Here is a 15,508-nt window from a genome sequence, read left to right on the forward strand (position 1 = left end):
AAATTTCTTTAAGAAACAGCAACACATCGCTGTTCAGCAGGTCCTGCAAATTACAAAACCTAACGCATTAAATTCGTTATAAATTCAACGCGGTGCTGTGTTTCTTTCTCGCATTAGCTCCATGAACATCGTATGGAGAAAAGGACATTGAATTAAACAAAAGCACTGCAGGTAATAGAGGCCAAGTTGTCCTAGCCGTGTTGGTAGTGCTATTTAGCAGTGTAGTAAACAAGTCTCTTTGAAATGACCAAATCCCAGTTAAGTAATTCGCAAAATAACTGAAGTCCAGTTTTAAGTCTTTTCATCAAATAAATAACAAGTCAAGTCCCAGTCGAAGTCATCGGTTGCTCAAGTCAAGTCCCAGTCAAGTCATTATTAGATCAAGACAAGTTAAGGTAATGTCCTTGTCATTGCAATAAAACTTGAAAGTATTAAAAATGGTGAACTTGTCCGATTATGAGCAATATCTCAAGTAAAACTAGAATAAATGCAGCATATAGAAAGCAATGTGTTTTACGTAGGCTACCTATATAGCCTACAAAAATTTAGATAAATAACCAAATTTTCTCATAAAAACACTTCACTTTTACCTAGGTTGGTCATAAAACGTTGCCCAAGTCAAGTCATTTGTTTAAAAGCCTTAAGTCATTTAAAAACAGTGTCTTAAGTGCACTTACGTCAAGTCATTGACTTAATCATTAGGCCTACAACACTGCTATTTAGCGTGACATGTTTTTTTTTAATTCTACGAAACCAATGCCGAGTTCCCCATTTAAACTGGCCAACATCACATGCCGCGAACGCTGGGCAGCGTATTTTTTACTTCGCAGTTTCAATTTTAGTGTAGGCCTAACCTGTTAAAATTACTGGCCCAGTAGATCTATAGATGAAAATGCCGAAACCCCAAACTAATTACGACAAAAGTTTTTTATTCATTTATGACCCGGGGGTGCCAAGAACTGCCAAAAAAACCCGGAAAAATACCGAAACTCGAGTTTGGTCGGATCTGATAGGCTACTTGACATTTTATTTTAGGCTAATACCGATGCCTGTTGAGGGATCACCGGGTTAAATTGTCAAAATAACAATTTAGTAGAAGCATAGACGCTATTTAGGCCTATGTGCGATGCCTCACATTTTATTCCGATTTACTGATACACGATATTTTAGAAAAAAACTATCGCGATCCGTCACGATAATAAATGACGTCAATAACCTACTATTCCAAAACAAGCAAAATAGATTCAATTGAAACGTAGCCTATTGCAGATTATTTCAGTTTAATATGACAAAATTTACGTTAGTGTTAGGAGGATTAGTTACCCCCAGTTGTTAGTTTACGGCTTTTTGTAGTTTACCGTTCTAACTAGAAAACGCTAAATTTGAACACAAATCATCGCGAAAATTATCGTATTAAATTAATATCGAAACGACCCTGACACCGCCTTAGTTTCGGATGAGTACCGATATAAACAAAATGGCATCGGACATCGCGGCTCCGATCCGTTATTTCCAGGCATACCTAATATACACAACTTAAAAAATTAGCGCAATGCGCAAAAAGTCCTACTTTCAACTGTCAGTATAAAAAAGTACCATTGGACGAACGGGATATTTTTGAAAAAAACAAACAAGTGGATTCCAACATAACAACACGTAAAATGAGATTCGCAAAAAAACAAAAATGACATACTGCATGAGAAAAACGGAAACGATTTTTTTTTATACTAAACTAAATGATTAAAATTAAAATGGGAAAAAACAGATTGGGACATGACCTTTTAAAAAAATAACATATTTTTACTATTAGGTTCCTAAACCCGTTCTGGCAGTACTACTCTTACCGGAACACCATTTTAACCGCTGTGCTTGTAGTAAGTCTATAGCCTACATTCTTGGTGAAAGAGATTTAGTGGGAGTTTGTTGTAAAAGTGTCTGTTTAACTTGATCGAGGTTTTTGATTTAGTCTTTTAAAGAAACTTAAGAAACCGCTTTCGTCTTTCATCGACCTAAACCCTTGTGTAGGATACGTATAAGAGACTTGCAATTCACTTCAAGGGTCAATTTTTTATTTTTCGGAGAATACCAAACCTGAATTTAGTATAATTACACTAAACGCTGTAACGAACGTGTTCCTAAATTAATCACATAAGACATAACATACCAAAAAACTATATTTTTCGCAAAATTGTCGATTTGTGTCCGGTATCACAACGTTGCAATAGATACGCTTAACAGTGACTCGAAAGACGACATTTTGTCTGCGGTAAAAAAATACAGATTCCACAAACTTTTATTCTCTTACTATGTCTTTTTTTTAAGTTTGTCGGGAAAAAACTTCAAAACAATAAGCGTTGCTCGAGTGTGTTATTCGATTTCGAGGTACTTTCTGAGGTCTTGTTCTTAGTTTTTCGCAGATCGGCCATTTTAGCCTTATAATAAATGTGAGCAAAAAGTTTATGAAAATTATTTTCCTCCCTCCACCGTGTTTATATGGTACTCTTGCTTTTCGTGTTTGATAAGATTCCCTACTTTTCCAATTAGCATTAAAAAAATTTAGGGGCTAATAAACATAGGGCTAATATGCTTCTATACCGTACTAACATGCCTGGTAGCTCTCCAATCTTAATTTACCAAATCCACTCATGTAATTCAGTTTTTGTTCGATCATCCAGACTGGATACTGAAGCGATGTTACACACAATTTCATTTGTTAATATAACGGAAAAGGGCTACCGCTACACAGAATATATAGTGAACACTTTTTGCGAATGTTGACGGTCCTGTGTACATTTTGCATTTATTGTAAAGTTTCTGTCAGGTTTATAATTTTCCTTTTTTTGCTGTCTTCCGCTTTTTCACATTAATATTTTACCACTCGCCCTGTAGATCCGCCAACGCCCATCTACGGATAACCCACTCTCAAAGGTTTGTTTGTGGGTATTTCCCTGTTTAATGCACGTTATATTGTTATGATTGTTGTTTGTTATTCGTCGCTTGTGCTGTTAGTGCAATAGTGTTATCTTCTCGTAAGGATTGGTAAATATTTAATTAACTTTTCTAAATGATTTACCTTGTCTATGGCTCGTTTTAATTTACAACACCCAATTTACATGGGTGATTTGTATTAGACTATTGACTTCATTGTTTTATTGTTTTCATCTTATTAGAGTAAAATACTGATTTCAGAGTAGTTTTTTGATTAAAGATGTAGGTTTACAAACAAATAGAAATGGCACACCAGAAAAGTGTCAAAAAAGGTAAGGGTTTTATAGTTATGAATTGGCCTTAAACTTTAAGTAATGAGTTTTTAAGGCTATAAATTACAGAATATTTGTTTAGCTTTAATAATATATAACCAGACAACTGATACTAATTAAATTAACATAAAGCAGAGTTCAATTTGTGGATGTACTTCTTTTCAAACTTAATTATATTTTTGCAGATGGTGTAAGGCAACAAAAAAGCGATTTATCTAAAGGCGATAAATATTTTCACTGGATTGGAGCAATAGCATTTTTTGGTATTTTCTGTGCCATAGCATTGAAAATCTTTTTTATAAATGTTTCACAAAATGTAAGACCTATTTCATCTTTAGCTAAAAGTGTAGCTATAGTAATAAAATATGTATATTTTGTAATCAATAAAGTTAAAGTAAATTTGGTTGTATGACATACATGAAATGGCAAAAAGTTATAGACTATGTAAAATAATACATACTTTATCAACTAAAAACATATAATATGTTGTTTAGATTTTATCGGAGAAAGAAAACTACCTTGATCTTTTTAAGAAATATGATAAAGATGGGAATAATGCCATTTCTATGGAAGAATTCAAATTTATAGCTCAAGATTTACTAGGTATACACACTTTGTGTTAAGAGTAGTAGACTGGGTTGTTTCATTAAAAAATCTCATAAAAAAAATTGACAAACATTTTTTAGAAAACGTTCAAAACAATCCTGCAACATTTACTGGGGCACCTTTGTCTGAAAAACAAGAAAAGAAACATAATCCACTTGTAGATGAAATATTACTTGTAAAATCTTCTATGAGCCCTTTGGTGTTATCGTCAATGAGTCAGACCACAAAGGATCCTCAATTTGGATCACCAATGGTATGTTTTACTGATGTTATCATGAAAATTAGTTTTAGACTTTTTAATTGAATTTTATAGTGTAGTGTTATCTGGATGGATTACTTCGGGGCTATAAGCACATAAGCTTAACGGAAATCTATTTATTTGTGAGAGTTATATCAATAATGAAAACTGTTTTGATACAAACTTCTTAAAGTATGCAAATTAAGCTATTTATTATTTGGTCCTTATATTGTTGGTTAAAGACACCTCAGTGTCTTTACTCACAGGAAATTTTACTTGTTTAAATACTAGTAGGTTTATAGGCTGTTTTTTGCAGTTTAAATACTCAAGGGAGTTTGAAGGGTTGACAAGCTGGAGGAAAGTTAATCAACAATATTTGGAACTTTATGCTGAGGATTTCAGCTGTTTTTTGCCTTTCAACGAGCGTGCTCTTGAAGTTGGGAAGCCTTATTGGTTAATACCTCAAACGTCTGAGGAATTGTCAAGTTCAAGATTTGAGTAAGGAAAAATATGACCAAGTAAAATAAGTAGTCAGTTCTTTAAAAGTTAAACTAAGCAAACGTTTTTACTGATTTGGATAGCATCTGCAATTTTTTTATTACAAATTATACCCATTAATTCCAAACTTTGTTAAGCATTAAAAAATGAAAGTTTTAGTTTTACCATTTGTTATAGTAAGGTTCACGTTTTGTTTTGTTTAATGGTGAGTTAAAACACTCCTGTATCTGTCAAACTATATGCATTTCATTTAAATCCTGGGTTTTCCTCAAAGGTCTATGGCAGTGTTTTTAACAGGTGGGTAATCACTAGAAAATAGAGTAAATTGGCAATTTTATGGGGGTTATTTTACAATGGTATGAGTTCACAAAGGAGAAATTTCCAGCCTTTCAAATTGTTTAAATTTTTGATAATTTTAAATCGAATTATTATTGTTAGCGGACTCAAGAACCTCAGGGTGACTTGTCAAGATTAATTATTGCTATTTCTTCTTTGGTTCGACCCATCATAAGCCTTTGTTTATTTATTAAAGTGGCGAAAAGTTCTTAGTTCATTTGAGTTTTATTTATTCATATATCAACCGAAAAAAATTCTAAAGAGGGAATTTGAACCTTGAAAAAACAAAAATAAATTACTTAAAAAATAAAATTAAAAACAAAGTTTTTCTCAGGAGTAGCGATACTAAAAGTTAAAAAAACACCAAGCTAGGGTTGCAGGATTTTTGTTCCAGGGCGCAGCAAAAGCCAGCCTGTACACCTTTTGTATTTCAAGCTCTGTGTGCATACCGGACACCGTTCATCACGCTTTGTTGCTGTGTCTAGGCCTCCTGCGCCACAGACGGAGATTGAATCGTTGGCACACAAACTACTGTCAACATTTCACCCGCAACCCTTCGTCACAATGCGATTTCCTCCACAAGGTGGCGTGGCGGTTGTCAAGGCCGAAAGTCCGGTTTATTTGGATATTTACTTCAGGTGCGCGAACGTCGACTTCGTATTATTTCGGCTGTGAAAAACGGGATAGTCGGCATATCAACTGCGAATTTTAAACATTTATTATTTGGATTTATTCAGTATAATGGTTGAAGGTGACGCGAAGGCAAACATGGAGCGCTTACAAAATTAGAGATCGTTCAACAAATCTTAAAAAAATATTAAAGGTTCTTGACCTTTTTTACTTTATTTGTTTTCGTTAAGATTTATACACACCATTCATACAATTCTTTCCACTTCTGTATGGGATTTAATATGTTTCTCGTTAAAAGATTATGGCCACAATTAGTCGTACTTTTTTACCTGGTACGTCCAAAACTTTATATTATATTTCAAACCGTTACTTCGTATTTTAGATAGGAAGTGCTGCAATTTCGATACCTAAAGAATGACTATTACTATTGAAATAAGCAATTAAATTGAAGCGTTCGCCCGTAATGTTTTAGGAAAACTTTGTTAGGCTGTGGTAACCTTTACAGTTGATGTACTATTTTGTGTAAAAACGTTTCTTTCAAAGTGAAAAACTCTCAGTTCAATCGCAAACCAGGACTGAAATGCTCAAATTTAATTTATATCGGCACCGAAACCACTACAGAGTACCGATAGTCCGATAATAACACCAGGCAATCGGCTATAATCTCACATTACCTCATATCACTACTTTTACGGATTTTTTTTCGACCAAAACGTTTTAAGTCCTGTGTAAATTTCTCTCCCACCACTCTACGACTTATAGATTCAGCGAACATTATACGTTAACCTTTTTAAGGTTCCACTGCGAGTTCCAGCTCAACAAACCGCCCCGCAAACCCTTCTGGTTCACCCCTTCCCAGTTCACCGGGCACCTCGTGATTTCCAGAGACGCCTCGCACGTTCGAGACTTTCACTTCTACGTGCCCAACCAACAGTAAGCGTAAAGTATCCAAAAGTCCAAACTTTCGAACTACAGTTCGCTTATTTAAAGCTGTCTCTTTTGTACGGGAATTGTGCAAAATTAAACTTAATACTGTTCATAAGGTTAAAATATGTACCTTGAAAATATGAAGCATTTTGTTAAGTATTGAAATCTAAGCTGTATTGTATTTAAAAATGGGTTCATTTTGTAATCGTTGTCTATATTACAAAAGGGCCATGTTTCACGCTTTTGATAACAATTAGGTGGCATGTTAGGCAACCTTCTTACCGCCGTAAACTTGGCGAAGTGTACCTTATCAGCTTGAGGTACCTTACAGAGAAAAGATAGACTGCTGCACTCTAACTGACACTTTCGCTAAGTTGCCTACTGTAATCTCGCAACAAACCATTTAAAACACGCCTATTAGATGTTACAATGTACATAAAAGTTATTGATTTATCTTTAATCGTACAAAATGGAAAAAAGCTAACTAATATAAAGTAAAAATAGAGTTAGCTCCAACAGGCAACATATCAATAGATAGAAATCGCTCTTCTGGTGTAAACGAAGTATAAACCGACGTTTCGGCCGAGATATTTAGAAAAGTAACGCATTCAGATCGCTATTTGAATTTCAGATCGGACCACCCTAAAACGCTCGGTTGTGAACACGCTGCTACATCGAGCTTCAAAACTTTGCAGTAACCATAAACACGAGGCCAACGAAATTAAACATGTTAAGAAAGCCATGAGATTAAACGGATACCCCGATTGGTTGTTCAAACCGCATAACAAAACTAACCACTTAACAGCTAAACCAGAACCTAAAGGTATGGCCATTATTCCTTGCATTCCAGGTCTGGGAGAAAAACTAAAACGTATTTTTAAAAGCCACGACATTTCTACAGCCTTCAAACCGGCCAGAAAAATTGGAAACATTTTACCCTCACCTGAAGATCCAGTTAAACCAGAAAAACGTCAAGGAGCTGTTTATGAAATTCCCTGTGGAGGTTGTTCAGCAACATACATAGGGGAAACTAAACGTTCCTTTCATACCAGAAAACTGGAACATATGCGTGATGTCCGCCACGAAAGGGCATCCCGGTCAGCTTTGGCAGAGCATGCGGTTGAATTTCGACACGGAATTGATTGGGATAATTGTAAAATTCTAGACTGGGAACCGCACTATTACAAAAGACGGTTCATTGAATCATTCCGGATTGACAAATCTCCTAACACCATGAATAAAAAGGATTCATGCTATCCGGCAATCTATTCGTCGCTGTAGTTATAACGCAATAGCTGATAATCGCTCGCTGTCCGACGGCGCAGTCCTGCACCGGATGACGCGTCACAGCTTATCGCATACTTCAGCGACGTCTAGAATTATTAAAAAAAAAAATTTATCTACATTTTTTTCAATTTTTTGCTTCTGCAGTATAAGATGGCTAACGCACTTTCGTTTTAATTATTAACCCTGAGGAGGTCAGCTGGTATCTGCTGCCGAAACGTCGGTTTATACTTCGTTTACACCAGAAGAGCGATTTCTATTTATTAATATAAAGTAAAATTAACTAAAAAAATTAATTTTGTTTTGAACCTTTGAGGATAAAACGGCACCCCAGTGGGAAACCTGGATGTTAGGGCATAACTTTTGGTGTTGGGAATGGCAAACTTTCCGTACAAATGACAAACTTTCTGTATAAAAATGTGGTGTAAGGTTTACGTTATATTAGAATCAGCTAATAAGAAAGAAATGTATTTTTAGCTATCGAAAAAGAAAAGAAAAACTAAATATCAAAAGACTCTTCGCCCGAGAAAACAATCGTGCCTAATTAAAAATGTCAAATAAATAGATTTCGCGTATGCAAAGAATGCCATTTTATATGTGAATATAAAAGTGCTAGCTCGACACCTCTTACTTTTACCGAACTTCCAAGTGCTTCTTCCGCTCACTATACCCACGTAGCAAAACGACTAACTTTTGTCCCCCAACCCGAGAAATTAATCTACCCTCTAACGCAGGGGTTCTTAAACTGGGGTCTATGGACCTCTTGGTGGTCCGTGAACTAGTTTAAGGGGGTCCATGAATGCCTGATTGAAATATAAGTGTATATTTAAGAAGTAATTAATTTTTCAAAGAAAACAGTTTAATGAAAAATAAAACGGTTTAGCACTGACTGTATTTATGCGCTTTTTCACTTTCACATTTTTTGGACCGAAATCAACAGATTTATAGAGTCTCTTCGTATTGTGACGTCAATCAATGTCGTACTTTTTGAAATTGCCTTGCCTACCCTGGTGCACGCAAAGCAAAAAAATCTTTAGGGGTCCGCGGTAAAAAAATTAAGAACCCCTGCTCTAACTTGGCAGCAAGTTGAACGTGGACATGGAGTGGGAAACGGAAGGCATCTTCGGGAACATGGAAGTCGACATCGGATTTATCCCGCTCATGGAAATCAAGCAGGTGGCTCCGTCCAGTCCGGAGCATCTGAGGAACGCGGACGACAGCATCCTGGATCGAAGGTGGGTCATTTTGTCGTTAAGTGGCGCGTGTGTTTAAAGTCACAAATCTTATTGTGTTACTCTCTAAACCAGCCTTTCTTGACCTGAGGTACTTGTTTTAGGAGATAAATTAGCTTTTAATCAAATTATTCACTTTAGTTGACGGAGCAGAAAGATTGTGCCAGCTGTAGGTATTGGTGGCCAACTTTCCTAGTTTAGATTAACTGTTAATTCAAAGCTAGCCTATAGTAGCCTATTGATTCTTTATCATCTAGTGTCGGTAACGTTATTTGTCGCTAACGGTACCGACACTAGATTTTGATATGTTCTTAGTTAATTAGAAACATCCTTATCTTTTCTTTATTTTATTGTTACGTTATAACTGATTTAATTTGTTACTTTCGTTTAAAAAAAAAATTAGAACCATTTTTACTGGGGGTAAATCTGGTATTCATCTTTGTTGAAAGGATAAAACATACAAAAAGGATAGTAAGCCTTGCTCAAAAGGGCACTTTAGTTTATAAATTTTTCAATTAGATAATGTTCACGTGTTTTAAAAAAACATAGCGGCTCTAATCACGCGATAGGGAAACTTAAAGGAAGCCTTTCCTTTTGTATTGTTACAGTCAGTTAGCGTCTCATCGACATTGAGAAATAATGAATGATGTCCCATATGTGTAAAACACGTTTTTCACCAGGGAAATGTGGGCGAGGGGCGAGGACTTTCCACTGGAATTGGATCGCATTGTTTGGCGCCAACAGATGGAAGAACAAGAAGCTATGAGCGCGATTGAGAAGCTGTTCTTTCCCTTCAAACAGGTCTGTCACCCTTCTAGCCTAAAAACTGTCATTTTAGAAATCGTTTGCCTTTACAAGTTTGCTAATCACTGTATGATTTTTGTTTTCAAATTACGGCACGTTTGCCAATATTGCTACCCTTAAAGTACTTATAATTTATTTGTATTTGTGAGGTATGACGGAGAGATTAGGAGAAATCACTTAAGAAAATACAACGTAATCATCTAAGTGCTCAGATAAAGCTTTTTGCTTTCAATTGCCTTGTACTTTCGTTTTTGAAATAATATATTTTCTACAAAACACATTTTAAATGCCTATTTTGCTAGAATGCTATAAATCGAATGGTTTTAACCGCATATTATCCCTACTCACTGGCAGTGAAAATCTGATTCTGAATTTGTTTAACTATAGTGATGATAGTGTTTCCACAGTATATTTTTTAAATTTAAGTATTTAACGCACTTTAGATAATTAACTCTAAGTCATTCATAAAACAAATAATTTTCAAGCTTAAAACCCTCACCAAAACCTTTAAAACGTAGGTCGAATACCTGGAGTTCTCTGGCGCCTTTGAGCTGGCAAAGGCGGAGAAAAAGTTGGTCCACCAGGTGGTGCTCTGGGGCGCCCTGGATGACCAGTCTTGCTGAGGTTCGGGGCGGACTCTGAGGGAAACTGCCCTTGAGAGTTCGCCCGTTATGGCGCTGCTGCAGGAATCCTTTGTCAGGTATACGAAGCGCCAGTGTTGTAAACCAGTCATTTTGAAATGACTCAAGTCCCAGTCAAGTCGCATGAAAAATAAATTAAGTCTAAGTAAATTATTTTGCAAACTTAACTAGTCAAGTCCCAGTCCAAGTCATCGGTTGCTCAAGTCAAGTCCCAGTTAAGTCATTGTGATAGCAAGTCAATGTCAAGTCATGTTATTGAAACAAAAGTAAACTGGTAAACTATTAAAATTAGTAAATTCGTCCTGTTATAAGCGACAACTCAACAAAAAAATGACACAAACGCATTATACAGCATTAAAAGTGTTTTATGTGCAAAACTTGAGATGAGTTTGAAAAAAACTTAATTCAATCCCAAGGTATTTGACAAAATGAATTTAGTCCAATTCAAGTGATTTGTCCAAAGGACTTAAGTCAAATCAAGTCATTTTGGTCAAAAGACTTAAGTCAAGTCAAGCCAAGTCTTTCGAAAACAAGGACTTAAGTTCACTTAAGTCAAGTCAATGACTTAAGTTATTACAACACTGCGAAACGCAAATATTTTTTGTGTTTCACCGCATGGTTATATATCCCATGGGGTTTCCAGACTTTTCAGTCTGTGTCCCCTTTTAATTTGATTAAATTTTTCGCCACCCCTTTACGTTTGGCAATGATAAATAGAACACTTTTATGTTATCTGTTTCGACATATGTGAGTTATGTGTATTTCAAGGATTTTGTTTCTAAGCTTGACGATTGCATAACGAAAGGCAGACAAACTGCAATTTGTATCGATGTGATACTTGTGTCAAATTGATGATACCCCACAACACTCGTTTGATCTTGACAGAGGCGTAGCCAGGGTATTCAAACTATAAAATTGGCACCCCTCCTTCATGTTTAATCACATTTTCTATTACAACAACATAATATACCTTACTTTATACGAAAAAACGATTCAAATTGTAATACAACATCGTATTTGAAGAAAAATCCCATTTTGGCTTTTGAAAGCCTAATTTTGGCGCCCCTGTACCTTGGCGCCCGGGTACATGTGTACCCCACCACACACATTTAACTGCTTTGAATTTTGACCAACTGAAAGCATTTTCTCTCGTTCTAGCACTTGGTCGCTGGTTACAAGCCTGGAGACGATACGAGACGACAAGGCGGACCCTTTCAGCCGCATCGCCAACCTAACTCTTAGCGCGTACACCTTCCCTGTTCAAATGATGGTCGTTATGCCCAACGGAACGGTGGTGCGTTAACGTTGAAAAACATTGTGTTTTTTCTCATTATTAAGACTTTAAATGGCCCTCTGTATGAGCCCTAATCCGTTTTTGTATTAAAATATAACCTGTGAAATCTTCAAAAATATCGTGAATTTAATCCATGAACGAACACTTCTGGCATTTATTCGTTAATTTAGGAATGTTGGCCGAAAATATCTTGGTAAACCATAGAAACAACTGATTCTGTGGCCATTTTTTGACTGAAGCCCTATTAGGTTATGCTAATTAGCATTGGTAACACCGAAAGAACTCAATGAATTTCCATAAGCACTTTTTTAATTTATGATGTTCCATAATAAATGATAAAACGACGCATAAATGTCAGAAGTGTATTCAACCAAAATTAAATGTAATGATATCTATATATTTATATATTTTAATGGACAATCTAAATGTAATTATTTTCACAAATTTAGCTGTGGTCCAATAGTGCATTGCATATTACTGTCAAAATTACATCGTAGAAATGTGTTTTGGCTGTAATTACCAACAGTTTAAAAAAAAACGAGTATAAACCGGTTGTTTGTATATCAGAAAAATATTCTTGGGAAAATAACGCATTCCGTCACATGACAAATAAAAGTACACCTATTTAATGCACTTTACTTGTATTTTTGTTTGAATACCTATATATTGGTAGTAAAATACCAATAAAAGCATTCGCAGTCATTTGTTCAAGTGTCTTGTCTTTGACAGATGTAAACAGTAGTAGGATCACTGCTGATGTGCTTTTAACTACAATTAAATTGAAATGCTAACTTTCATCTGTTCATTACTTGTACGCAGGTTTCGTCGTGGAACGCGAACGATTGGATGGCAGATACTATGGGGAACGCGACGTTAGAAGAACCCTGGTAAAACAGTTTTTTTTTTTGCTCAGTGTTGTAAAAAGGTCATTTTAAAAGTACTGAAATCTTTTTAAATAAATAACAAGCCAAGTCACACTCAAATCATCATTAGACCAAGTCAATTTTGAGTCACGTCCATATTAGACATTTTAAACACGTACGATTATGAGCAGTAACTGAATGAAAAAATAATAAAGAAAACGCAACATATAACAAACAAATTTTTTATGTGCGAAGATTAGTATAAAATTAAAACGCTTTATTTCAACCCAAGTCATTTGTCCAAAAACTTAAGTCAAGTAATTTTGCTCAAATGACTGAAGTCAAGTCAAGTCAAGACATTTGAAAACAGTGACTTAAGTACACTTAAGTTAAGTCATTGACCTAAGCCATTACAACACTTAGTATAATTGTAAAAAAAATCAGGTCGCATGTAAAAGAAGCTATTGGTCTTAGGTTTGGGTTCATATGAGCTTAAAGCAAACGGTTATTTTTGGTTCATATTAAATTTTGCTTATGGAATATGACATGCATTTTATTTAAAATTTCAGTCAACAACACAGGGTTTAACGTTAAGGTTTGACAAGTAGCGTCAAGTGATCACGTGTGATTCGAACAAATTATACGTATAATTCGAAGTACTTCATGACAGCCAAAGGCGCGAACTCAAAGCAGGGTCAACAGCCATCTGTCACCGATTTTTGGTTAAACCGAGTTTGCGTGACATTTCACGTCGCTCTGAGTTCTGCCAAAAAACATAATCGTTGTTTTTTCGAGGACGTCCAACCCGAAAACACTTACGCCGGCATGATTTTGTCCGAACGCCTATTAAAGCAAAAAAGGATACCTTTTAAAGCAAAATAGAAAGCGCAATTAATTAGAGCAAAAATTAGAAAACGCGAATTTTCTTTTCTCAACGCTTGCCGTATAGTGCTCTTAAAAGCGTAAATCTCCACAACGTTTGCCGTTTAAAGTGCAACGACATCATATGATAGTTGTTTGCTTTCACACTAAATTTCGTTTTTAGGAATGTCGCAAAAAAACAGGGGTATAGTCATCAATATGGCCTAAGCAAGTCGCCACTGTAGCATGTGCTAAAACATGACGGATATTCGTTTATTGTGCCTTTGTCCTACAGTTTGTCCCTCTCTTACGAATTCAATATTATATTATAACAAACATCAAAAAATTTAAATTGTCAAAAAGTTAATTATACATGGCGAGAAAACACGGCAACAACCTAACCACGTAATAAACGCACTTGTTTTACATGTCATGTTTTAGATTAATTTATTTCACCGTGCCTATGTCTGAACCTTGTTAACATGCCAGGAATAGTAATAACCAATATGTGAATGTAAACTGGTGTCGGGCAATGGCATGGTGTTGTGGCAATCACAACTGCTGTTGTAAAAGGGTAAATGTTACTGTTTACTGTCGTATCCATTTTTGTCTAAAAGGAACATTTTTTAAAAGGACTTTTACCAACATATAAGGTATTTGGTGATTCAATTTGAAAAAAACTATATAAATATAAATTCTTTGTCGGTTCGAAGTGCTTTAATTGACAGACAAAAATCAACGTTCAAAGTAAGAATATTCTAACATAGAAACACATAGAAACATGTAGTGGCATTAAGTATGGTGTCGTTTTTGGTGTTTATGTTGCTGCATTTTATTTCCATTAGGACAACACCCGGTTCAAAGGAGTACCACGAATTTCTGACCAACGCCCAGCAAAAAGCAGAACCCTGGCTGCAGCAGCTCTTTGCGGAAGTTTAGTTGCTTTGCCGTTGACTGTTTATCGCGCCAGTTTGGCAACTTAATCACGCTTGTATCGTAGCGATTTAATTACGCTTGCTTTTGCAATAATTACCCGCTTGATCCAATTGATTTACCTTTGTACGCTACGATTATCGGTTACTAGCATTTATTAGTTATCTTCACGCGTTGAACCTGAAAAATGTGCCTATGAAAATATGTTTCAATAAGAGACCATGCAGTGCATAGAGTTGAATTTCATGTGTAAGTTTAAATCGGTGGTTCTCGAAACATTTAAATTCTTGACACAATAAGATAAGTGCAGATCGTTTGAATTTTTTTATTAAGAAAGTCGAATGTTCGCTGATTTACCATGGTATGTTTTCCCAATATTTTTAAACCGAATTCTCTCTTATATTAAGCTTACAGCTTCTGCATCATGCTGAGAACCACTGGTTTAGGTTGATTGTTTTTTCGTAACTGATTTATCATAAAGCACGTGTTCTTCCGCCAAAATTGGCATCGTCCTTTATTATACGAATGCTTAACATCATTTTCTACTTTGAAGCTTTTCTAATCAAGTTTTGCACCCTTTTTATATTTCGAATGCGCTGCCTTATCAGAAGCAACGATTAGTAGCATTCCATGTCGCATTGCCGCTGTTACTTCTTATTTCCTCATCGCGAAGTGTTTGTTTTTTCAAATTGTGCTTGTTCCGCCGGTAACAAATTTTCGAAATCGTGTTTTTCTTACGCAATCACGATGTACGCCGCGGCACGAACTTTGCCACAAAGCGCATTTACCCACACACAAAAAAAGCAAAATTTAATTAAACTTTGGGCGGCGAGGCCTTGGAATAATCACGCCGACATTGCTCTATTCGAAATGTCGCGGGCATCGTTCGAATTAGAAGGCGATTCCAGCAATATAGGGGTTTTAAAAAATGCTCGATTACCGAAGCACAAAATGTCATGCTGACACGCAAACTATAGCCTAGGCCAGTGGTCGGCAAACTGTGGGCCGCGGCCCAAATGTGGGCCGCAGAGCCGTTTTTAGTGGGCCGCGAGTTACTTTTTAGTAGCTAAGTGTTGTCATGTAGTTGTTGGCCGCTACATT

At 35.9% G+C, this 15,508-nt stretch overlaps 1 protein-coding gene across 1 annotated transcript; it reads left to right on the plus strand.

The window, feature by feature from the left end:
- The first annotated feature begins 1,858 nt into the window (after positions 1 to 1,858).
- LOC146135595 (selenoprotein N-like) lies at positions 1,859 to 14,597 on the plus strand. Its single transcript, XM_083395091.1, has 12 exons — positions 1,859 to 3,576; positions 3,755 to 3,863; positions 3,947 to 4,119; positions 4,421 to 4,602; positions 5,424 to 5,576; positions 6,364 to 6,501; positions 8,862 to 9,014; positions 9,692 to 9,812; positions 10,334 to 10,515; positions 11,615 to 11,750; positions 12,570 to 12,637; positions 14,320 to 14,597. The coding sequence occupies exons 2-12, from the start codon at positions 3,827 to 3,829 to the stop codon at positions 14,411 to 14,413; spliced, it is 1,437 nt and encodes a 478-aa protein (XP_083251217.1). The 5' UTR covers positions 1,859 to 3,576; positions 3,755 to 3,826; the 3' UTR covers positions 14,414 to 14,597.
- The last annotated feature ends 911 nt before the right edge of the window (positions 14,598 to 15,508 follow it).

The sequence above is a fragment of the Ascidiella aspersa genome, chromosome 8, assembly GCF_963924565.1.
Source record: "Ascidiella aspersa chromosome 8, kaAscAspe10.2, whole genome shotgun sequence".
Lineage (NCBI taxonomy): Eukaryota > Metazoa > Chordata > Ascidiacea > Phlebobranchia > Ascidiidae > Ascidiella > Ascidiella aspersa.